Here is a 26,109-nt window from a genome sequence, read left to right as displayed (position 1 = left end):
AATAATAAATTTAGGTCTGAATTGGTTACCAAAAAGTAAACACTAAACAATCTCATTTTATCTCATTTAATTATTATAATTTTTTTTTAAATTTTTATATAAAATATAATAAATAATTTAATATTTTTAAATTTTATTATAAAATTAATATTAAAAAATTATATTATAATAATATTTTATTTATTATTATTGAAAACATTTAATATCTAAAGTGCGTAATCAAACAGAACTTATAAATAAAATATAATAAAAAATCTTGATAATTAGTTCGACCGGGGACGCGCAGAGCACAAAAGCACGCCATCATTTACAGGAGCAGAATCGTAATTTCAAGTCGTCTTCCAGAAATTCTTCTTCGTTTCCATTTCCCGCGACCTCCGACTCCGCGTTTCTTCTCCTCGTAACATTTCCCCGTTTAGACTTTAAACCTCTCATCTCGAATCCTTTCTCTGTTCCTAAACCCGACTCACCGCGATCGAGTGGATCACCCGCATTCAACCTCGACAGAGTCAGGGTTGCCAAAACTCGAGTTCATTTGTGATATCTTGGGCTCCGATTGCTCTCATACGGAGCCTTAGCCATGGCTAGGGTTAGAGAGAATTGGGAGAGGCTGGTGCGCGCGACACTGAGTAGGGAACAACTGAGAAGTGCTGGCCAGGGCCACCAAAGAACTCCCAGTGGGATTGCCGGTGCGGTCCCACCCTCACTCGTTAAATCCACGAACATCGATGCGATCTTACAGGCTGCCGATGAGATCCAGTCCGAGGACCCTAGTGTCTCAAGGATTTGTGAGTCTCTCTCTCTTTTTCCCCTTCCCTCCCTCTCCTTTTAAACTTAAATTCTGGTCAGTTTCCTTTTTCTATTTCGAAGATTGTTTCGGTTTTGATAATTTATTCTGTACAGTTATTGCTGTTGTTGCATGTTTTCAAGGCTCATTTAAACTCTGATTTTACTAAGAAACATGCGGGGTTGTGACGCGGGTTCTGGTTGTGATATGGTATTTGAATTACGGTGCTCTCATAATTAATTGAGCTAAGAAATCAAAGATTAGGGCTGAGGCCAATATAAACATAATAGAAATTTCAAGCAGCTGTGTATTAGGGAATGAGGAAGATAGTTGTTAGGCGTGGGCCCTTTGCTGTCTTATTCATCTTGAATAAGTTGTTAATGCTTTTTAAAAATGGCCTTGTCAAGTACATATGTATAAGATGCGGTCGAAGCCACCTAAATGTTTTAGCCAGAGGTATGCAAATCTTAGACTCTATGCTTCTTGATAATGAATAATTCGATAGCAGGCTTAAATCAGGTGAGCCAAGGGTGCTTTTGGCAAAACGAGATGCTTGTTTTACACAGAAATCTTACACTAGTAAATTACGCATTGATGGGGTTTAATGTAATTTGTCAGATTGTAAAGTTCTTTTCATTGTAAACTGTGTTTGATGTATTATATTAATCCATTTCAGCATGTAAACTTTTGTATGTGATATTAATCCAGGTCTAAGGTTCAAATTCTCTAGAGATTGTTTGCATTTGAACCTTAGACCCGGGGGGAGCACACCCCCAAGCCCAAGGCCTTTACCACTTTAGCCCAAGACCTTCCACTTCTCTTTTATGGCGCACCTTTTCATATTTTATCTCTTGCTGGGTTTTTCAATAGTTCTCATGGGCTAGTCACCCTGGTGATCTGCTGTCTTTGTTACTCTATAAAATGGCCATGGAGGCTCTAAGCAAAATGTTATTAATTACTGTCATGGAGGTTTTCTCTCTAGCTTTCTATGGGAGCTAATGTTTATTTATTTATTTAATTTTATTTTAAATAGAGAAATAGTAACAGAAAGCTAAAGGGAAATCAGGCTCATTGTGGGAGCCAGTATATATTATTTGATAATTAATAAAAGAATTTTATTCCAAGTAAATAGGCATAGCACAAGTACACAAGAAGTATACATGGGAGTTACTATATATGTTATTTGCTATAATAAACTTTTAGGAGAGATGAAAAATGGGTGAGTAAAGTTTGATGGTACTTTGTTGACACTGAACAATTTTATGGTCCATGATTTACTTGTTAAAAATTTATTTAGGCTATTCAAAGGAGAAAGTTAAGATAGTCAATTGGAAAATTAAGCCCACGTGACTTTCTTTCCATTTCTAGCTCCTAACTTGTAAATAGGTGTTCTCATTTGTATACTTCTTGTGTATTTGGGTTACTTGTATTACTTGAGTCAACAAAATTTGATTCTATTTGGGTTACCTGTATTACTTGAGTCAACAAAATTTGATTCTTACTTATCCAAAAAAAACTTTTCTCTTACCTGTTTAAACCCCCTTGTAACGCTTCCACATCACATTGATAAGGTAAATCATTGGCTTTTCACCGATTGAGTGTGCGCCCTATAAATTGTTTGCACTCAAGTGCTTAAACTTTGGACCTAGGAGGAGAATATTCCCATGACCAAGGCTCCATACCAATTGAGCCAACCCCTAAGGCTTGCCTAGATTAAGGAAGGTTAGAGAAGCAAGTATTAGTAAAATTTATAAAGAATTCAAGACGGTAATTACTATGGACTGTAGTCCACTCATACAAAGATCTAAGCATGTTTTTAACCTTGGCAAATTTCTTTCACAATTTTTGAATTTACGGCCGTTATGTCCTTCCAAATGCTCCACATCAATCACAAATGAGCCCTCCTTCCAATGTCTATGCCCATGACTCCACCTGGTATTCCTCCCCAAGCTTTTATGTCCAATTCTTGTATATGCTTGATTCTATAATAGCTTATACAGGATATATTTTCATTTTGACTTCCTTAAGATGCTACAATAAAGAGCATTACCCACCCGTGGATAGCCCAAGTGGTAAGGGCGAACTTGCGTGCATGTGCCCCATGTCATGGGTTCGATTTCCCCTGTGATCAAACTGCGATTTAAGTTGGAGGCCATGGCGGTGGGTTTTTGTGCTAGTTTCCCTAGGGGTTTGGGTTCCATGGGTGAGTCCTAAGCGCTCTATCGTGGGGTGGTTCCCCCATCATTTAAAAAAAAAAAAGAAGAAGACAGTAGAGTATTGGTACAATGTAAAGTGGCATGGTGGAATAAGGATGCTCTAATTTGTTGGCATGCCTATCTTTTCCTTGTTTCAGTATTTCTGACATATCTTAAGATATTACTCTCCTTGTCTTCTATAAAGGTCAATTGTAAGTGCAGAGACTGTGTGTGCATGGCTTTGCTGGATTATACATTTTACCAATTGCATACTTTTATGTCTATAGTTGATAACATATTTCATACTAGTTAAATGTTTTCTATTTCAGTGTGTGAGCAAGCATATACCATGGCGCAAAACCTAGACCCCAATAGTGATGGTAGAGGTGTTCTTCAGTTCAAGACTGGTTTGATGTCTGTAATAAAGGTATTATTTAAGTGCAACTTAGTTCATACACAGCCTAAATTAGCATCTAATTACCGATATCAGTTTTAGATGCTCTGCATAAAAAAATTGCTTGTGCAAATTGCATTTTCTGCTGGATTTTATCAAGTTATCAACTTGAGTCATGAGGACTGGACTATTTACTGCAGCAAAAACTTGCTAAAAGGGATGGGGCCCAAATAGATCGTAATCGTGATATTGAGCACCTGTGGGAGTTTTACCAACAGTACAAGAGTCGGCACCGAGTGGATGATATCCAAAAAGAGGAACAAAAATTGCTGGAATCTGGAAATTTTAGTGCTAACCTGGGAGAGTATGGCCAACTAATGCTGCTTTATTTGCTCGCTTATGTTCTATTCATTTACGTAAATCCAATAATGCTTACATGCATGTTTGGGTATTAATTCGGAATTGAGGCTTGCTATTGCCTGTTGCTCTAGAGAATTCTATGTAGCTCTAGAGAATTCTATGTTGCATTTTGGAACTAGTAACCGTGAAATACATTATAGGCATAAAATGAGGGCATGTGAAATGTGTGGTAGAGTGAATTGCTTTTATTTGGTAGAAACATATTTTGATCTTACAATATGGTGTATGCCTCTTGTATACTACCTGTGTACTTAGGCTATGCCTATTTACTATGAATAAAATCTCTATTATCTATCAAAAAAAATATGGTATATGCTATTGATAGAGATGAAAGGGGCATCATAAGCTAGAGTGGATCTTTATTCGAGTAAGACATATGACACCTTTGCTTCATTGGTAAATTTGGAATGCATGTTTTTTTCATGCTCAGCATTGTTTATGAGGTTCCTTAGTGGGACAAGGCATGGGCAGCCTCACCATTGGGATTGTGCTGCCACTATATAGCAAGGCCAAGGCCTGGAAAACCATGCCATGGGCAGTCATGCCCACAGAAGGCCATTGCATGGGCCTTCATGCCAAGGCAAGCCTAGGAACATGGTGCCATGCCATTGCATAACCAGCCATAGTATGGCACCCAGGCGTGGTATTGCCAAGGCATGCATGATCCTGATTTGCAGGCTTGTCTCTATTGAGGTTGTGCTTGGCCTTTGGGACTTTTATTTAGCTGCCGCTTGTGGACTAAGGTTGTCTGAGTAAGCCAGAAGTGAGATTAATTTTCTTATTTGGATACTGAACACTTGGAAGAGCCTTCAGCGTCCCCTCTATCTGGGTCATGCATTGTTCCACTGTGTGTGTGTTTTTTTAAATTATATATTTTTTTTCAGGCTGCAATTCAGATCTATAAAAATGAAAAAAGCAATAGCTAATTTGAAGGCCATAGTTGAGGTTATGGATGCGCTTAGCAAAGATGCAGATCCTAATGGAGTTGGAAGACTTATAATTGAGGAGGTACATCACTTTTGCCCACCTACCTCTGAATGTACCTTTCAAGAGGCCGTTAACCACATTACAATAGTCAAGATATATTTAGGATTTACAACATATAGTTTTATAATTACTACTAATTGTATGGGTTTGAGCTATTCTTTCTGATTTTCTCAGGACGTTAGCTGATGTGTAATGGTGGCAATAAAATTTATTCTTAAAACAGTGTCATTAAAATTAGGATTCTGTTTCTGCCTTGATACCTGGTGCTATCTTTGACATATGAAGCTTAGACATTGTGAACTCACATTTCTTATTGTTCTGTGGATTTTCAGTTGCAAAGAATAAAAAGGTCTGATGCGAAATTAGCTGGGGAACTCGCACCTTACAATATTGTTCCTCTAGAGACACTTTCATTGACCAATGCCATTAGAACTTTTCCAGAAGTAAGTCAAATCTTGAACAAGATATATTCCAATTTTTGCCACTTATCAAAGAAGAAAAAAAGAGAGAAGATATTCCAATGTTTGTTTTCCCTACTCCTTGGTGATTCTGTACAAGTTTTTTTTATATGCTGTTACAAGTTCTAAGTTACAAAATCATAGTCATATTAATTGAAAATAGGTGTTCATTTTAAAATTAAATTGGACTTTTTCTTTGTCCTTCATCTTTGTTCTCTAGTCTTCTTATCAAAAAAAAAAAAAAAATCTTTGTTCTCTACGCCATTTGGTTGGAAATACTTCTGACTCTACATTATTTATTTTTGGTTATCTCAACAGGTTAAAGGTGCAATATCTGCAATTAGATATACTGATTTTGAGAATTCTAGACGAAGGGATGCGGATATGTTTGATCTTCTGGAATATGTGTTTGGTTTTCAGGTTTGTGCATGCTTATATTTCTCCATTCTGTTCTTTGATATGTATGATTGTAGATTATGGTTTTGTAGATAGGTTTGAATTTTTAATGCATATTGGTATTAGGGCTGGGCTCCGACTGTGCTAGAGTCGGAGAGCCCAACTCCAAACTCTGACTTCAACTCCAATCAAAGTTGTCAAAGTCGGAGTTGGATTGGCGGAGTGTCGGAGAGAGGGAGAGGGAGAGGGAGGGAGGGAGGGAGGGAGGGAGAGATGACTCGGCTGGCCGCATTTGTGACGCCATCAAACAGTGCTCGGCCGTCGAATGCCTTGAGAGAGAGGGAGAGAGCTTCTTGATTGTCAACTGCTCCAACATGAGTCTTCTCCCATTTCTTTTCTTGATTTTATCGAGTCTCTTCCAAAAACTAGTTTTTATGTGCGAAGGGATGAAAAAGAACGGCTAATGAGTGGTCAAATTGGTATCTTGAAATTAACACTGCTATAAAACTAGACATGAACATAGTACAACCATAGGCCACCCTAGAACCCAAAAAAAAAAAAAATGAGGGTGATTAAGATTTGAACCTAAAGGCTCGAGACTCGAGCAAAAAAAAAAAAAAAAAAAAAAAAGACTTTATTGAACCCAAAGGCTCAAGATTTGAACCCAATTTCCTTTCCTTTCCTCCAGGAGTCCAAAATAGGGGTGTTAAATCGTGTTAACGGGTCGTGTTCGTTTCGTGTCAAAGTATGTATATTATACTATATAGGTTAACCTGTTAAGCATATCGTGTCAAAATTTCAAACCTTAACATGACCCATTAACATAACGGGTTGACACGACAAGACCCGTTAGCGAATCCTACGAAATAGATTAACACGACACGACACGACACGACCATTTTCAACCCGTTTATGTTAACACGACACGTTGAAACCCATTTGGTCACGAACATGACCTGTTAAGCTTTGGACCTGATTAATTTTATATAAATATTAGAATCACAATATCTATAAAAAATATAAAACTAACTACAAGTCCAAAATTACAATCCAAACAAGAAATATTATGAAATTAAAATCTCAACAGGACCAAATATGATACACACATTGTAATAATATTAATGTTGCAGTCCCAAATATGATGACACACACAAATCTAAACAAATTTACAACTTGAAGATGGAATTTTGGTGTCCGCCTTGCTCTTGTTCTTTAATTTTATTACATCTTTAGTTAACTTGTCCAATTTCATTTCTTGTGTTCCTATTAAAAAAATGGCATTAGGAAAAGAATTAAGATAGTATTTACCCTATAAGAATTAAAATGGCTTTAGTAAGGATGATGTCGGGAATGAGAACCTTGATCAACCGCTTTCCAGTATTTACGCATAAGAGCATTGTGTATTGTTGAATATATTTCACTTTCCCGGCCAGGTAAATGGAACTATTTAGCACTTCCAATGGCAACTGAGTCCTTCCTACACGTTTAAGGTCAACGTTGTAAAACACAAGTTCTTTTGAGGTGGGTAAATACTATCATAAGCAGTAAAACATAAACCCAATGAGCGTTGACTCAAAATCACCTCCTCTATTATCTGACCAATTAAAAAAAATTCTGAAACATAAATGCTTGCAAATGCATTTGTTAAAAACAATATACCACGTATTAAAGATCAGTGAAAGAAACTTGAGCTCTATCAAGGGCTCTTTTGATTACAGAAGCGTTAAAATTCCTAACTTTTCCTTTCTCTGACGTCTCTCATAACTCCAACGCTACAACATAAAAATTTGAAAAAAAAAAATTAAAAGAAACAAAGAGCTTACAGCGATGGGGATTTGGCCTGGATGGGCCATTGTTAAGCCGTGTTTACAGATAGAAATTGACAGGTTTTGGGGGAAGAAGAAAAAGAACAAAGAGATCATGAACAGCACCGTCGAATAATTTACCAATGAATCACTACATTAAATCCAAAGCAGTCAGAATCTAAAACCCTAAACTAAAATTAAACTGAATTAAGCTTGATCGGACAGATTATCACAGAATCACTTCTGTAAAAAACCCAGAAGCTTACCTCAAGAAATAAAGCCAGGAAATAAAAACTGTAGCAAGTTAGTTATGAAAATTTTTACAATAAGGAACGAAATGATCTTCTCCCTTACCTCTTTAAACTCCACAAAAGAGAAAAAAAATGGACTCAACCACCAGTCTTCTCTGCTCATATGATTAACTAGTAAAGATTCTGTTCAAATCAACAAAAGGAAGAGGAAGAAGTTTTTTGGATCTGAGAATCAGGGGGGGGGGGCGGCGTGAGTGAAGTTTGGAGTGAAGATGAGAGTGTGTGCATGGGTGTGGGTTAGGAAATTAGGGTTTTTTTAGTTTTTGTTTATACCTAGATATTAGGTAAAAATGTAAAATTAATTTTCTTTACTGGTTGACCCGTTAAGCAATCGTGTCTTAACGGGTCAACCAGTTTTGACCCAAACCCATTAAGGCTAAACCTAAACTCGTTATTATCGTATTGGATTCATGGGTTGTATCACATATTGCCACCCCTAGTCCAAAAGGTAGAAGTTATGCTTACCGAATATCAAGGGACAAAAGTGAAATTAAATGAATATCCTTTACATTGAAGATCTTGAAAAAGAAAAGAAAAAAATTGTCACCTGTTGTACTGCTTTTCACAAGGCAGTGTAAAATAATGTTGTTAAAAAAAAGGACAACTTTATGTTGGTTCAGAGCTTTAGATAAAAAGCAACCTCGTATAAAGTAATTAGTAAATTTGATAAAATTGGTTCAGAAGAGTGAACAAATAATAGTAGTTAAGAGTTTAGAGTTCCCGACTCTGACAATATTTTCTAAAAATATTTCGATTTCGACTCCAAATTCCAATTACTCCGATTTTGTCAGAGTCGGAATTGGACCAGACGTCGGTCAGAGTATGAGCAGGCGGAGATTTTGCCCAACCCTAATTGGTATCTTCTATGTTTCAGTTGGGCTGATGCATTAGTGGTAGTCTCTTACACTTTAGATTACTTTGGATTTTCATTAAGTCGACCATAAATCCATCCATAAAATACGTGTATGCATATGAATATATCTGTTTGGGTTTTTTAATAAAACTTCTTAGTGGGTGAAAGGTCCTTCACGTAATCTCTAAGTTAGTTTATTCAGTTGTGACTTGAAACCAGTTAGACTGTGTTGTGGAAATCATTTAAGTACCATTAAGCTACAATTTTGGCCTAATATGCATCATACTAAGAATATGTGCTCTTTATCTTACATGTTCTCATTGTTTCGTTACTTAGGTATGGTTTGGTAACAAAAAATTTTCATCTCAAATTTAAAATTCTCATCTCATCATTACAACTTTATCAAATTTCCATACAAAATATAATAAATAATTCAATTTTTTCTTAACTTTTTCAAATCCCAAAACAATAATAATATTAAAATATAATATTTTACTATTTTATCTTAAGCTCAAAATTTTCATCCTACTTACCAAGCAGAACCTTAGTTGACTTTCGTGCATGCAGGAAGACAATGTAAGGAACCAGCGGGAGAATGTTGTCCTTATGATAGCCAATGCACAAACTCGACTTGGCATTCCTATAGAGGTTGATCCGGTGAGAGCTTATAACTATTTGTTAACCAATTAATTCTTATAGATTTAGGTTATTGGCTTACCATTTTCCAGTTGTTTCAACACTTAGCTTTTTTAGTTTAACAGTTTTTGTGATACCTCATACTGATCTATAAGTGGTGTATGGGATCCCATATTACTTGGGATGGAGAAATTCTTGCTCTTTTTGGTGATTCCAATGAGGCTTCAATTGTACCATTGATTAGTCCTATTGGACTATGAACCTAGGTGTGGCTTATGCCTCCCTTGGAGCGTTACAAATAATATTAAAGCCTATCCCAATCATAAGTGTGGGACTTTGAGCCGTGCCCCCTATGATAGAATGGCACAACGAGGATGTTGAGAATTTAAGGGGGACAGAAATAGTGATACTCCCCATACTAAGTGATGAGAGTAGTTGGTGTATTAGATCGTACAATGCTTGGGAGAGAGAAGTTCTTGTTCCTTGTAATGATTTCAAGGTGGCTCTAATTGTCCATTGCTTGGTCTTTTTAGAGTATAGGCCCAGATGTGGCTTGAGCCTCCCTTGGGGCATTACAGTTTTGCTCTGCATGGCTTCATCTTTTTTTTTTTTTTTTTTTTTGAGAAAAGTAAGAAGATATATTCAAAAGAATAGGCAAAATGCCACATTCAGTACAAAGAATGTCCTACACTACGTAGGATCAAAAGAAATAAGAAACTCATGTAAATTCTGGCCATTAAAACTAACATCAATAGCCCAAGTACAGAGAGTTCTAAAAAAGAAGACTTTTAGCTCCTCCATTGATCTCTCTTTATCCTTGAATGTCCGATCATTGCGCTCTTGCCACACACACCACATAATGCATATCGGGATCATCTTCCAAATTGCCTTAATCTGGTTGTTGCCCCTCAGACCTGTCTAGCTAGCAAGAACCGCCACAACTGATTCCGGCATAACCCAACCCAAGTCTAGTCTACAGAAAACCTTGTTCCATAACCCTCGAGCTACCTCACAATGTAATAAAAGATGGTCAACAGATTCTCCCCCCTTCTTGCACATACAACACTAATTTACGATGATCACCCTTCGTTTTCTCAAATTATCTGTTGTGAGGATCTTGCCCAAAGAAGCGGACCACACAAAGAAAGCCACTTTGAGGGGTGCCTTATGTTTCCAAAGCTTTTTCCAAGGAAACTGAGAGGGTTGCCCTTGTGTTAGAGCCTTGTAGAAAACACGGACTGAAAACATAACTTTTCCCGACGGTACCCACCACAACAAATCCAGAAGCTGAGCACTTGGTTTGGTTGAGTACAAGAGGCTGAAAAAGGCTTCAAAAGTGTCTATTTCCCAATCTTGAGCAGCCCTGCTAAAACTGATATTCCACTGGATTTGCTCCCCTATTACCACCATGACTTCCGCCACTGATTTCTCTGTCGCTTGCAACCAAAAATAATGTTGGGAATAAATCCTTAAGCGCACAATTGCCACACCAGGTGTCATACCAGAATTTGATCCTGTTTCCCTCTCCTAAACGAAGCCTCGTATAGTGAGAGAAAACCTCCAATCCCTGTCTAATATGTTTCCACAATCCCACACCATGAGCCCATCGCACTTCCTTAGAACACCAACCACCCCATAATTCTTCATACTTATTTTCAATCACCAACTTCCAGAGAGCTTCTGGTTCTCTATGGTATCTCCATAACCACTTTCCAAGTAGCGCCTGATTAAAGATTCTCAGCTTTCTAATGCCCAACCCCCCACTCGAGATGGGCTTACAAACCTGTTCCCACCTGACTAGATGAAACTTGAACTCCTCTCCTATTCTGCCCCACAAGAAGTCCCGTTGTAGTTTCTCAATTCGAAGTGCCACCCTTGCTGGAATAGGGAACAGGGATAGAAAATATGTTGGAAGGTTAGATAGAGTACTCTTTATTAGTGAAACCTGACCCCCTTTTGATAAGTACATTCTCTTCCAACCTGCTAAACGTCGCTCTACTCACTCAATCATTGTATCCCATAACGCAACTGCTCTCGAGGGGGCCCCCAACGGAAGGCCTAGATATGTCATGGGGAGTGTAGCAGTCTTACACCCCAAAGTATTCGCCAAGTGTCTTAGACGCTGAACACCACCAATAGGCACCATCTCTGATTTGTCCAGATTCACTTTCAAGCCTGAAGCTACCTTAAAGCAAAGTAGGAGTGCCTTCAGTACTCTAACTTGGAGTTGGTTCGCCTCACAGAAAATTAGGGTGTCATCTGCAAACAACAAATGAGAAATGTTAATACTACCCCCTCCTAGGGTTCCAATCAAGTAACCAATCATATGCCCATTTGCAACCAGGACTGAGATCATTCTGCTCAAAGCCTCCATTACAATAACAAAGAGTTGCTGTCTTAGTCCTCGTGTGCTATTGAAAAAACCAGTAGGGCTTCCATTTATTAAGACTGAGAATTTCACGGTAGAAATGCACCATCGGATCCAAGTACGCCATCTCTCCCCAAAACCACACTTCCCCAAAATGTCAATTAGAAAGTCCCAATTAACATGATCATACGCCTTCTCCATGTCTAGCTTACATATAATCCCTGGATGACCCGTTTTTAATCTACTGTCCAAGCATTCATTGGCGATGAGCACTGCATCTAGGATTTGTCTGTCCTTTACAAATGCATTTTGAGGCTTTGAAATAATCCTTTCAACGATCTGACTGAGGCGATTTGCCAGTACCTTGGATAAAATCTTATAGACCCCATTGACTAGGCTAATGGGGCGAAACTCCTGTATATCCTCCGCTGCCGCCCTTTTTGGTATTAAGGCTATAAAAGTGGCGTTTAAGCTTTTCTCAAACTTTCCAAATGAATAAAACTCCTGCAACACCTCCATTAAGTCCTCCCTTAGGATCTCCCAACAAGTTTGGAAAAAACCCATAGAGTACCCATCTGGACCCGGAGCTTTGTCTTTCGCCATTTTCCTTACCACTTCTAGCACCTCTGCCTCTTCAAACGGCCTCTCCAAACGATTAGAGTCCAAAGGTCCAATGGACTCAAAAGCCAACCCCTCTAGCTTAGGCCTCCACCCCACCTGCTCAGTAAGAAGTTGTTCATAAAAACTAACCACGTGATGGTTAATCACTTGCACATCCCTGCACTCTGACCCATCAATCTTCAGTATCTCGATGTTGTTGGATCGCCTGTGAGAATTGGCAACCTTGTGGAAAAACTTAGTGCTACGGTCACCTTCCTTCAACCATAAAGCTCTAGACTTCTGCCTCTACAAGATCTTTTCCATTAGGATGATCCTCTCGAGCTCTACAACCAAAGCTAACTTTTGGGCTTGTTCCTCCTGATTCAAAGGCCTTAACTCTTGAACTCTTTCTAGCTCTTGTATCTCCCATTGCTTTATTTTCTTGAGTTCCCCGATATTACCAAAGGATTGCTTGTTCCAAAGCTTTAGATCTTGTTTTAAAGCCTTTAGCTTTCCAGCAAAAACAAAACTAGGAGTACCTTGAATTTGGTATGAAGACCACCACTGTCCGACCCTCTCCACAAAGCCTTCAGTTTGCAGCCACATGTTTTCGAACTTAAAATGTTGCCACCTTCTTTGAATCCCCCCACCGTCCAGCATGATGGGCCAATGATCCGAGCACAACCGAGGCAATCTCTTATGCCACACCTTTGGATAGTGAATTTTCCATTCCGAGGAGATTAGAAATCTATCTAATCTAGACCATGTCTGATTATTCGCCCAGGTGTATATGCCCCCCGCTAGTGGTAAGTCCACTAGGTTCAACTCTGAAATGCATTCTGAGAAGTCTGACATTGCTGGACGCATTCGTCTATTTCCAAAACACTCGCTTGAGAATCTTGTTACATTGAAATCACCGCCTATTCACCACGGAACCACATAAACCCATCGATCACACTCCTAAAAGAACATGCTACTGAGAACAACCTCACTGCCTCCTCCAACTTCTCCACCACCTATTTGTCCCACATCACCAGCACTTCTCCCGAGGCTCCTTTAGCTGCCAAATACACCCAATCGACATGAACACAGTCCCATATACTTCGTATTATTTTTTTATTGACTATTTTTAATTTCGTTTCCTGTAAGCAAACAATGTCCGGCTTCCAACCATGCAGTAAGTTTCTTACTTGAAGCCGCTTACCGATATCGTTTAGACCCCGAGCATTCCACGATAGAATTTTTGGTTTCATTTATTGGAGTAAGCCAGCCTCTTCCCTTTTGACCTCTCCCTACTTGAGCTACCTTCAGAATTCATGGACCATGTTAGCCTATTGAGTTCCCGCAGTTTCTTGGACCCCGTTTTCCTTTGTTGTTGATGACCCACTTCAATGGCGGTGAGTAATGCCATGAATTGCTCTTCATAACCTTCACACTTTAGTCCCACCATGTCCTTTATATCATTCACTGTTTGGAACACCCAATCTGAAACACTAGATGGATCCGGGTACATACAGTTAAGAGGAATTGGATTCTGTATCCTAAATTCCTTCTGCCCCTCCAAGTTCACTTCTCCAATCTCTAAACCCACTTCCCCTTCATGCTCATTAATCCCCTGTAAGAGCCTTTGAGAGCTCTCTTCATCGGATAGAAAAAGATTACTGGCCGAATCCTCTTCTTCTCCTCCTTCACTGTGTTCCACCATTACGATATCACAGTTTACCCCTAAGGGTCTCGCCGGACCTCCACCTTCCTCCCCATGCCCCGTCGGCCGGTTCTGCACAGACCCCCTAGGAGAACAGCCACTCGGTGATGAAGGGAGAATGACCAGAGGCTCTAACGGCGTGGTCTGAAGCTCCGAAAAATCTTCCCGGCTCTTCGTCGCCGTTTGATGATCTACCGGCATGTTCTGATGCCGTCGGGGTGGAGAAGGAACCATTGTCGGCGTCGTCACGGTACTCTGCACAGTGTTCTGCTGCTTGTTGCTCGTCGTATCGTCGGGGTTTTTGGTGGATGCGGCTTCTGGTAGCAACTGTTGGTCGGACGTCGTCGTCTGTTGATCGGCCAGCCGGTTCTGTTGCCGTCGCAACGATGTTTCTGGTAGAAGACCACCTGCTAACCTGTGACCTGTTTGGTTACCCGTGACCCGTGCCCATTCCTGCCGGGCCGAGGTCTTCAACTGGGGCCCGGGCCCAGCCCAGGGCCGGCCCACCTGAGACCCATTCCAGCCCTTCCCCATATGACTTCTGTCACTCCTATGATTCATGGGCTTTGGCCCACGACCAGCCCAGCCCGATCCCTCATTCCAGCCTGATCCCCCTCCTGCCCTCCCTAAGTTGTTACCCCTAAAACTCACCGTTTCCACACCTTCCTTAAAAGCCTCGACCAACTTCCTCACCAAGGACACCTCGTCCTACACCATCCTCAACTGTTCTTGCATATCACGTACCAGAGACAAAAACTCCCTCACGTCTTTGCCACTCTCTGTCTCCCAAGACTGATCTCTAGGGGCTTGATGCACAGTACCCCTTCCTGCACCAGTTAACCCCGCATGCGTCCCCTCCTTCAGTAAAGCTTCTCTGTAAGAATTTACCTTATCACCCCCTCTCTTCAAAGCTTCACCAGGTTTACCATGGCTGTTTTTCACCATCTGCAAACTCTCCCGCAGTGCCTCTCGCAGTTTACTCCAGCCATTACTACCTTCCTCTTCAGGGATAATAATGCAACAGTTTCGTCCCCCATCACCATACACCGCCACCTTAACGAAACGACCATGACTATTTGAGGACCTTTGAATGATAAAACTCCGGTGACCCTCCCTCCTAGATGAAAAGAAATCTTCTCTTTTATCTGTCACATAGCCTTCCAGAGCTCCACCTAGCCACTGTGCAGTCCCCAGTCCAAGCAATAATTCTTGTTTAAACCTCCTTCCTCTCTCAGTAATGCGAATCAAGCCACCCTCTTTCACAACTGAAAAAAGCTTAGTGTCAATCACAAACTCCCGCCTGAATCCCATCCTGCCTCCTGACGACGTTAAAATCAACTAAAAACCATCCCTGACGGCAGAACGTGAAAAAGAAAAGCAAAAAATATGCACTTGTACGGAGAGAGAAAAAAAGGCTTCATCTTTTAATAAATACATTTTTTCATAAGTAAGAAATTTATTAAACCACGTAATTAGACATAGCCCAAGTACACAAGAAGTATACAAGAGAAAAATACCTAATTACATGTTAAAGCTGAAAAACAGCACAAAAATTGTTAAGACTAGTCCCCTTTGATCAATAAAATTGTTTATTTAAAAAAAATAAAATTATTAAGACTAGTCCCATCCATTACAATAACCGAAGCCCAAAGCAACAGTGTAAGAAAAAAGAAGTCTCTAATCCCTCCCACCAAGCGTTCTTTATTGTTGAAACAACACCCATTCCTCTCATTCCAAATATACCGCATAAGACAAAGGGGTGCCATCTTCCAAACGACCACTATTTGATGATTGCCTTGAATCCCTCTCCCACAGGCCAAAAGATTCACCACCCTCTTGGGCATCACCCAAGCAATGCCAAGCTTAGCAAAAACCTCATCCCACAAAGCCTTCAACACATCACAATGGAGAAGAAGGTGATCTGTCGATTGATTCTCCACACCTCTTGCACTTAAAACACCAATCCATTGCAGCAATACTGCGCTTTCTCAGCTTATCAATGGTAAGAATTTTTCCATGAGAAGCCAACCAACCGAAGAAAGCCACCTTGAGAGGCATTTTGCATCTCCAAATATTTTTCTGAGGGAAAAAATTAATAGAAGAATGTGATGGCAAGACCTCGTACAAAGATCTAACTGAGAATTTCTTATTACCATGCCGATTCCAAAGTAATCTATCATCCGCTCCAGATTTTATATTTAGAGCATAGAGAAAGCTGTAAAAATCAGTGATGTACCCCCACCTCCCAATCCTGGACGCCTCTAAAAAAGCTTACTGACCATTGAATAAAACCAGCAGTATTGTCCATATAATCAGCCACGGAAGCACCTTTATCCAAAGCAATTCTAAAGAGATAAGGGAAAGCATTCTTCAAGGCCTCATCCCTACACCATAAGTCTGGTTACCCCTACCCACCTCAAATCTGAAATTTCTGGAGAACTCCCCCCATCTAGTACGAATGAATTTCCACACTCCCACACCGTATGTGCCCTTACTTCGTTTGAGCACCAACCTCCCCAAACACTCATATTTGGCATCAATAACAGTCCTCCAAAGAGTATCCCTTTCTTGATGGTACCGCCACAGCCATTACCCTAAGACTGTCTTATTGAAAGTTTTCAGCTCTCTAATCCCCAAACCTCCCAAAGATAAAGGAGCACAAATCTTGTCCCAATCAAGCAAGTGGAATTTCTTCTCATCCTCCAATTCTCCCCACAAGAAAGCACGAAAGATCATTTCCATTCTATTAGCCATTCCTGTAGGCAAAGAAAATAAAGATAGTAAATAGGTTGCGATATTAGATAAGGTACTCTTAATTAAAGTGATTCTTCCCTCTTTGGACAAATGGATCATTTTCCAACCAGCCAATCTACAGTCAATCTTCTCTATAACCCTGTCCCAAATTGCCTTGGATTTTATAAGGTGCTCCTGAAGAAAGACCAAGATACTTCATAGGCAAAGTAGAAACCTTACCACCCAAAATATCAGCCAAATCCCCTAAATTATTGACGAAACCTACGGGAACCATTTCAGACTTTCACAAGTTTACCTTTAATCCGGGTACAACCTCAAAGTATAGCAAAAGTGCCCGTAATGAACAGATCTGATCAGAATTTGGCTCATAAAGGATCAAAGTGTCATCTGTAAAGAGTAAATGAGAAACATTAATGTTGCCATGTGAAGAACTGTCCACTGAGAAGTTCGAGATGAAACCCCTATCCACTGCCACCCTCAACATTCTGCTCAACACATCCATAACTAAATATACTATATGAGTTTACAACATTATTCTTTTTAGTTTCTTGTCATTGATTCTTAATACTTTTGTTTTTTTTTTTTGTCAAGCTGTGGATAAAATGATTCAATGGAGCTCCAATTGCATCATTTTGATCCTTTGAGTATAGGCCCAGATGTGGCTTGATCTTCCCTTGGGGCATTACACTTTTGCTTTGCATGGTTTTATCTCTTAATAAATACTTCTATTGATCAATATGCCAATGAATTTTTACATTTTTTCAATTTCTTTTCATTGATTCTTAATACAATTTTTATTTGTCAAGTTGTGGATAAAATGTTAACTTGTAGAGAGGTCAATTGAGGTTTATAACAACTCTGGCATAAATAGGGGTGGTAATTCATGTTCATGGGTAATGTTCGTGCTGTATCAAGTCATGAATATTAGACTATTTGGGCCAACAATTCCGAACATGACCGCTTAATGTTTTTGATAGTTAATAAGGGAATTTTATTATCAAGAATAGGCAAAGCCCAATTACACATGAAGTATACGCAGGAAATACCTAATTCACTCTAGAAACAATAAGAGGCTAAAGAAAATCATGAAAATTATTACCATTTAATACAAGAGACTTGGCCCAAAAATACAAAGTAATAAAGAAAAAATCCCTAAGTTCTCCCATAGAGCGTGCTTTGTCCTTGAAGCACCTTCTATTCCTCTCCAACCGTAAGCACCACATCAAGCACAAAAGAATCATCTTCCATATGGAAACACCACGTTTTCTCCCCCCAAAACCTTTCCAACTTGCAAGAAGATCCACCACTTCCTTAGGCATCATCCAATCAATACCCGTTCGACCAAAAATCTCATTCCTTAAAGTCTTGGTCACCTCACAATGAAGAAAAAGATGGTTAATAGATTCACCATCTTTCTTGCACATGAAGCACCAATCAACTACACACATTCCATGCTTTCTTAAGTTGTCCGTGGTCAGAATTTTACCAAGAGACACCAACCAACAGTTAAACACCACCTTACTAGGTACCTTCACTGTCCAAATGCTTTTCCAAGGATAATTATAGCCACAATGACAAGTTAGCGCCTTGTAAAAGGAACTAAATGAAAATTTGGAATTTCTTGCATTAACCCACCGCAAACTATCCTCCCTTCCCTGGGCAATCTTCGAATTCTAAAGTCTTCCAAAAAAATCAGAAACTGCGTTCACTTCTCTATTATGCACATCTCTAACAAAATCTACATTCCATTGAAGATTATTCGGCCATTGCAACATCTGGATCCCTAGCAATCCTAAAAATAGAAGGAAAAACAATTTTGAGAGCTGAATCACCACACCAAATATCATGCCATAAAAGTATCATTGTCCCATCCTCCACCTTAAATTTAAAATGTTTAACAAACTCCCCCCAACCCATCCGAATGGTCTTCCACAACCTCACCCCAGCACTCCTCTTACTTCATTAGGACACCAACCCGCCCGCATGCTCCCATATTTAACATCAAGACCATTTTTCCATAAGGCATCTCTCTCGATATGATATCTCCAAAGCCATTTCCCAAGAAGTGCTTTGTTAAATAGCTTCAAATTTTGCACCCCTAACCTCTACAAAAAACCAGTTGACAAACCTTATTCTAACTAACCAAATGAAACTTATTTTCCTCTCCTTTACCTCCGCCCAAAAAGTTTTGAAAAATCCTCTCAATTCCTTTTGCCACCCCTATTGGCAAAGAGAAAAGAGAGAGAAAATAAGTAGGAAGATTAGACAACGTGCTTTTAATTAAGGTTATTCTTCCCCCTTTAGACAAATATAACTTTTTCCATCTAGCTAATTTCCTTTCGATCTTCTCAATCACCCCATCCCAAATCGTAATAGATTTGTGTGGAGCCGCCTCGGGAAGACCAATACACCTAAAAGGCAATAAAGATACCTTACACTCCAAAATATTGGCCAGATATGAAATATTCGAAATGGAACCTGCAAGAACAATTTCAGATCTAGATAAGTTTATTCTAAGGGCTTGTTTGGAAATAGATCTCATCCCAAAATTTTCATCTCATTTCATCTCCTTCCCAAACATAAGTCAAATACAAAATTTTTAAACTAATTATTACAACTTTTCCAAACTTTCAAAGAAAAAATAAAAAATAATTCAATTTTTTCAAATCCCCTAACAAAAATAATATCATAAAACTATATTATAACAATATTTTAATTTTATAATATTTTTTATTCAATTTTTTTCTCTTATTTCCCAAAACCCAAAAAAATACTCAACTTAAACTATCTCACTACTATTTACAAATTATCTTACTATTGTTTACAAAATTCTCATCTTATCTCACTCCACAAACAAGTTCCAAGTCCCGAAATAACTTCAAACCATAACAAAATGGCTATCAAAGAACGAAGATGATATTGATTAGGCTTACTAAAAATCAAAGTGTCATAAGCAAAAAGAAGACGAGAGACTTTTAAGCTACTTCGCATCTCCCACTACAAAACCTGGCAAGCAACTTCCGTCCACCACCAATTTAATCATTCTACTCAAAGCATCCATAACAAGGATGAAAAGAAAAGGAGATAGAGGATCTCCTTGTCGCAAAGCACGTGAACTGTTGATGAACCCAACTGGAGAACCATTCACCAAGATGAAAAATCTCGAAGTCGAAATGCAATGCTTGATCCACAAACGCCATTTCTCTCCAAACTAAATACATCCCACACAATGACAACTCCACAAACTATTAACAATAGATTGAGGCCCATTTGGTTACATAAACCATTTCATCTCATCATTACAATTTTTTCAAACTCCCACACAAAATATAATAAACAATTCAACTTTTTTAAATCCCAAAACAAAAATAATATTAAAAAATTATATTATAACAATATTTTATTCAACTTTCAACTTTCATCTCATCTATGTAACCAAACAATGCTTGATTAACAAAATTTAGTTTGGTTTCTTGTAAAGTAATAACATCAACCTTGCATTTACAAATCAAATTCTTCAGCCGGAGATGTTTTCTAAAATCATTAAGCCCTCGAACATTCTGCAAAATTATCATAGGTTTCATTAATAATCATTGGTAGCCCTCTTCTTACCTTTATTTCTAAAGGCACGTCCTCCCCTACCATTATAATTAACTGAGCATGACAATCTCTTCAATTCCCTCTCATTTTTTAAGGTAGATCAAGCCAAAGAAGGTTGACCAGCCTCAATAGCAATAAGGAGGGCTCTAAATTGTTCCTCAAAGCCATCGCAAGAAACTCCCACACAATCCTTAATTTCATCCACCTTTCTCAGCACTCAATCAGAAGATTTATTATTCCAATCAATCCATAGAGGAATGGAACAACATGGATTAGGAGCATAATCCTCATTTGATTCAAACATATCACCAAATCCACTTGCCTCAAAATCTTCACCTCCACAAAGAGTCAACTGCATATCTGTATTATTAAACTGGTTGCAAGGGGCCCCTGAATTATGTATCTCGACAGACCCATGAGCATTCACCCTCAGCCCCTCACCACCATCTGCCTCCTCCCCTGTGACACCCCCTACCACATGTTCGACACCACCATTACATAACTAAACAGATGATAATGACTGCATTAACTTCTCATTGCCCTTCTCTAAGATAAAATCCTTCTGTGCAACGCCCAGAACAGGAGAAAACGACTTCCTTCTTCTCGCCAGAGTAAATCTCTTTGTTGGAGATCCCCCAAAATATTCTCCCTTTGTCGTTGACACTTTCTGAGTTGCAAGCACGTCCATCTAAGTCATCTTTGGACTGGGCTGAACCTCCAAACATGACAGGCTCATGGATCTCTATCGAGGAAGTTTTGCCTTTGTGGCTCAATGTCGGAATGCTCCCTGAAGATTCGCCTGTCGCCGTTGATCCTTTTTATGAAGATGAAACTTCCATCGGAATCACCGTCTACTTGGGCTGAGCCTCCACCACACCTAACGGGCTTGAAGACTTCTGCTGGCCACAAAGAAACTTAGGCCTCCAGTGGACAAACTTGGTCACTGGGCCTCTGTCCAACCCAACTCCTTTCTCAGCAACCATAGGCCCTGACAATGCCCCTTATGCCTTCTTATTTTCTTTAGAAACCACCGAAACATGGGCCAAGCTCAAGCCTCCATCTACCTTTTTTAGCAGAGAATCAAACTTCTTCCGGCCATATATGCCATAAAGACCCTTCCACTTCTCCAAGTCTTTGCAACACCTCGGAGGGCCAAACAATAGCTCTGCCAACAATTTTATTTCGCCAGGACTCTACAATCAGGTCATACCCTACAACCGTAACACAACCCATATAAATTATAGATGATACGACACGACCCTCTTAACCCGTTTAATAATTAATGTATTTAACCTGTTTCAACCCATTTCATAAAAATATGTTGAAATGACTCCTATACTTGATTCTTAACCCAATTAAGATAATGAAATACCTTAGCATTTTTTGGGGGGCCTTTTTTAGGGCTAAATCTATATGGGATGAAGTAATAGAGAAGATTGATCGCATATTGGCAAGTTGGAAGATGTAGTATTGTCAAAAGGCGGTAGGACCACACTAATCAAGAGCATGCTGTCCAATTTACCAACTCATTTCTTATTTTTGTTCTCAATTCTGGCGAGTCTGGCAATTCGAATTGAGAAACTCCAGCGTGATTTCCTTTGGAGTGAGTTGGGGGATGAGTATAAGTTCCACCTGGTTAAGTGGGATAAGCTATGCTCTCCAATCTCTTTTAATGGGTTGGGAATTAAATACTTGAGGGTATTTAATCAGGCTCTTCTTGGGAAATGGTTGTGGCAGCATAACATGGAGAGGGAAGCTTTAGGGAAGTTGGTGATTGATTTCAACTAAAAGGGTATTTTTTTTTTTGAGAAGAGGGGGGGGGGGGGGGGGGGGGGATGAGCACTAGGGAGGTACAAGGGATTTATGGAGTGGGAGTTTGGAAGTACATTAGAAGATGTTGGGGGTGGTTTTCCTGACACACTAGAATAGTGATGGGTGGTTGATATAGAATAAAATTTTGCCACGATTTATGGTGTGAAGTTCGAGCATGTAAGGACACATTTCCTATAGTTTTTAGGATTGCACGTGAACAATAAGCATTAGTGGCCCTTGGAGATACCCGGTGGCTCAATCCAATGGAATGTGAACTTTATGAGGGTGGCCCATGATTGGGAGTTTGGCAGTTCTGCTGTTTTTTTGGGACAATTGTATGCCATGAAATTGAGATCTCAAGGAACTAATAAGTTTTGCTGTTAGGAAAGGTATATTTTCTGTTTGTTCCTTTTATAAGACCATCACAAATCCGTAGCACAATCACTTTCCATGGGAAAGTATTTTGGAGAAATAAGACGCCTCTCAAGGTGATCTTTTTCGCTTTGGCAACTTTTTTGGGCAAGATTTTGAATATGGATAATTTATAGAAACGCTTTGGGATAGTTGTGGACTGGTGTTTTATGTGCAGAAAGAATGGTGAGACTGTGGATCATCTTCTATTACATTGTGAGGTCGCCAGATTGTTATGGGATGATGTGTTCAGAAGATTGGAGTTAGCCTGGGTTAAGCCTGCCATTGTGGTAGAGCTCTTGGCCAGCTGGAAGAATCTGGGTGAAATTTCACAAATCACAGTTGTGTGGAAGATGTTTCCTATATATATATATATATTCTATGGTGCCTATGGAAGGAACGAAATTGTCGGACTTTTGAAGATAAGGATCACTCATTGGAGGAGATTAGATTATTCTTTGTGAAAACTTTATTCCGTTGGGTGAATGCTGTGGAGTTCAATGACCTAGATTTTCATGATTTTCTTGTTTCTCTTTCTTCCTCCTAACTACTATAAACTCTTATATACCTCCTGTGTACTTAGGCTAATGACTATTCTTATTATTATTATTATTATTTTTGATCGATAGACTATTCTTATTAATATAATCTGCTACTTATAAAAAAATAGAATTTTATATATAATACAAAGATAACTATATAAATCATTCAAAATTATAATTAGATTCATGATAAAATATTTTATTATCAATATCCAAACCAATAATATATAAGAAAATTAATATTTTCATAAAATAAAAATTACATATTAAGAAAAAGAATTTAATAGTTTGAGATATTAAGTAGTCAAATACTAATAATAATATTATATCCCAACAAATAAAAAAGGCATATAAAACTAAGCATTTATGAAGTTTGAAAATAGAATTTATTCGTATTATATTGGTTGATTGCGGATTGACCCGCAATTGACCTGTTTATTAATAATGTCTTGTTTGGTCAACCTGTTTTGACCCAAACCTTCTTAGTTTGTGTCGGGTTCACTGGTCGTATCATATATTTCTATTTCTAAGCATAAAGCAATGTCAATTAACAAAAATTGACTTTCATAGATATGTTATACACAAAAGATGATTTTGGTGTGAAGAGATCCTTTAACCAATGCTATTTAACTTCTTTATTTTTTAAGTAATAAGAATGTTATTAATGAAACTATTAGGCATAGCTATGTACGCATGATGTATACAAAAGATACGCCCATGCAAGATTAACTACCATTACATGAAAATCACGAACATGTAAGTCTATTAAAATCTATGCCATGTGCTCAGAGGAACAAAGTGTTGTTAAAGAAGGCTTTAAGTTTTTCCATTGTCTACTCATGATTCTTTGAAACTTCTATCATTTTTTTTTTCTCTTCTAATGAATCACAATAGACAAATAGGAACCATCTTCCATAATGTTGCAATTTGTGGATTGTCTTATAAGCCCCTTTGACTAGCTAGAAGTCAACTAACCTTCTAGGCATCACCTATGCTACATCCTCTCTATCAAAGAAATCATTCCATAAGGTCTTGGGAACCTCGGGGTGTATTAGTAGATGATATATGGTTTCCCCATTTTGCACATGCAACACTAGTCTACCAAGATGATTCGACGTTTGCTTAGGTTATCAATGGTAAGGATCTTTCCTAAGGAAACAATTCAACAAAGAAAGCTGCTTTTAGATGTTCCTTTGTCTTTCAAAATTTTCTACAAAGAAATGGGTTAGTCTCTTGGATAGTAAGGGCTTGGTAGAAAAAAGAAACATTGAACTTCCTATTTTTAGAAGAGCACTGAAGAACCTCATCACCTTCTCCAATATTCTCTCCTATAGAGTACAATATATTAAAAGAACTCTGAGAAGGCATAGACTTCCCAATCTTTCGTCCTTGGGCTATGCTATTATCTTGTGAATAAAACTTCTTGATTACCTAACCCCTAATGCTTGGCTAAAGTGGTAAGGGCCTTAGTTTGGGTGGTATGCTCCTTCTTGTTGATATTGTCATAACCATTTACCCAGTAGGGCACAATTGAAAACCAACAAATTCCGAACTCCCAATTCTCTCCTAGAGAGGTAGGAGTGCATTCCTAGCTTCTTGGTATGTTTAGCTACCTTGTGTGAATTCTTAATTCCTCATCAACTAATGTGCAAATTCTTGCTTGATGTCGCATTCGGCTAGTAAATGGAATCTTAATATTGAATTATATATGTTAGGTCTTATCAGCCTTTTTTGGTCGAGCTCGTTCTTCCACTTGTGAAGCAGCTATTTTTTTATTTTTTTATTGGCACCGGGTATTCGAGAACAAAGTTCCGACTAATCTCGGGGATGCATAGACTCTCGCTAAGGAGTTTCCCGCAAGTGCACCTCGAGTAATTCAAGGGGAAGTTTCCCGAGTCAGATGGCCCTTAGAAATTATTTGTACCCAAGAGGATTTGAATTTTAGACCTAGAGGGAACATACCACCAAGACCAAGGCCTTTAACACTTGAGCCAACTCCTAGGGATTTCTACTTACTCTTGAATTGATGCTTGGATTTCATAAATCCCTACCCGATGCTAGCTAGATATCAATGCATTATATGCTTCATTTTTTTGTGCCGAGTTACAAATTTTATGCCGATTAAGAAAAAAAGCGCAGCTTGGGTGAGGGGGTCCCTACCCATAGCTACTCAGTGGCCGCAAGAGGATATCTGTGGGAGGTTCTTAGTGGTCTTAGAGAGTTAGGTACCGTCTCCACCAACATGGGTGTTAAGGGATTTGCACCCAAGCGTTGTGTGAGGGAGTGAACACAATTACCTTTCATTTACTTGCTGCTGTGGTTGGAGGCATTATGTGTTTTTATGAAGTTGAAAGTTGTATGAACCTTTTTCAGAATGGTGAGTTGTGTAAAATCATTATTTACCATGACTTGGTATGGTGGCTGATACTTTGGACTTCTTACCTGTATTGCTAGATATTGACTTCCTTGTCTTCTGTTTTGATATTCTTCGACTTCCACATTTCAGACTTCTTGTTTTTGGAGTAGCTATTTAAATGTCTTATTAGAAATAAGAAGCCTCATTTACACAGGACGTGTACACAATGCTCTCTTAGAGAATTACATATGCAAGGAAGGGAGTTAATAAAATCTAGAAATGTAATCATAGAAGTTGTTCGAAGCGCATAAGACCACTTGAACAAGAATCACAAGAACACTGATTTCAACTCATCAATGATCTCAAGAAGACTGTATACCCCCATCCTGTGTAGTTGTCTTACTCTCTTCGTTACCTTATCTTTGGTTAAATCTTATGAAAGAATTGGGTTTTGTTGGATTTATGCTGTTCTATATGTTTGTGGATGTAGCCTGGTATGGTTATGGCTTATTGTATACTGTAGTGGAAAGATGATTGACGGGATTCTTTTGAATGTTAAGTTGACTGATATTATTATTATTTTTTATTTCGCTTCATGTACAGAAAGTAGATGAGAAAGCAATAAATGACGTTTTCTTGAAGGTGCTTGATAATTATATTAAATGGTGCAAGTACTTGCGGATTCGTGTTGCTTGGAACAGGTTACTTGTGAACATGCT

The 26,109-nt window shown here is 38.8% G+C and overlaps 1 protein-coding gene across 1 annotated transcript in view; it reads left to right on the top strand.

Moving 5' to 3' along the window:
- Positions 1-284: 284 nt before the first annotated feature.
- The window catches only part of LOC122290241 (callose synthase 10), an 86,453-nt gene continuing 60,628 nt past the window's right edge, over positions 285-26,109 (top strand). The window contains exons 1-8 of the mRNA XM_043097842.1: positions 285-788; positions 3,312-3,409; positions 3,577-3,740; positions 4,681-4,804; positions 5,116-5,226; positions 5,560-5,661; positions 9,174-9,263; positions 25,994-26,091. Of these exons, the coding sequence (XP_042953776.1) occupies positions 581-788; positions 3,312-3,409; positions 3,577-3,740; positions 4,681-4,804; positions 5,116-5,226; positions 5,560-5,661; positions 9,174-9,263; positions 25,994-26,091 (995 nt within the window). The 5' untranslated portion in view covers positions 285-580. The remainder of the gene's footprint in view (positions 789-3,311; positions 3,410-3,576; positions 3,741-4,680; positions 4,805-5,115; positions 5,227-5,559; positions 5,662-9,173; positions 9,264-25,993; positions 26,092-26,109) is intronic.

The sequence above is a fragment of the Carya illinoinensis genome, chromosome 12 (assembly GCF_018687715.1).
Source record: "Carya illinoinensis cultivar Pawnee chromosome 12, C.illinoinensisPawnee_v1, whole genome shotgun sequence".
Lineage (NCBI taxonomy): Eukaryota > Viridiplantae > Streptophyta > Magnoliopsida > Fagales > Juglandaceae > Carya > Carya illinoinensis.
Note: the sequence above shows the minus strand (reverse complement) of the source record. Positions and strands in the feature narration are given on the sequence as shown.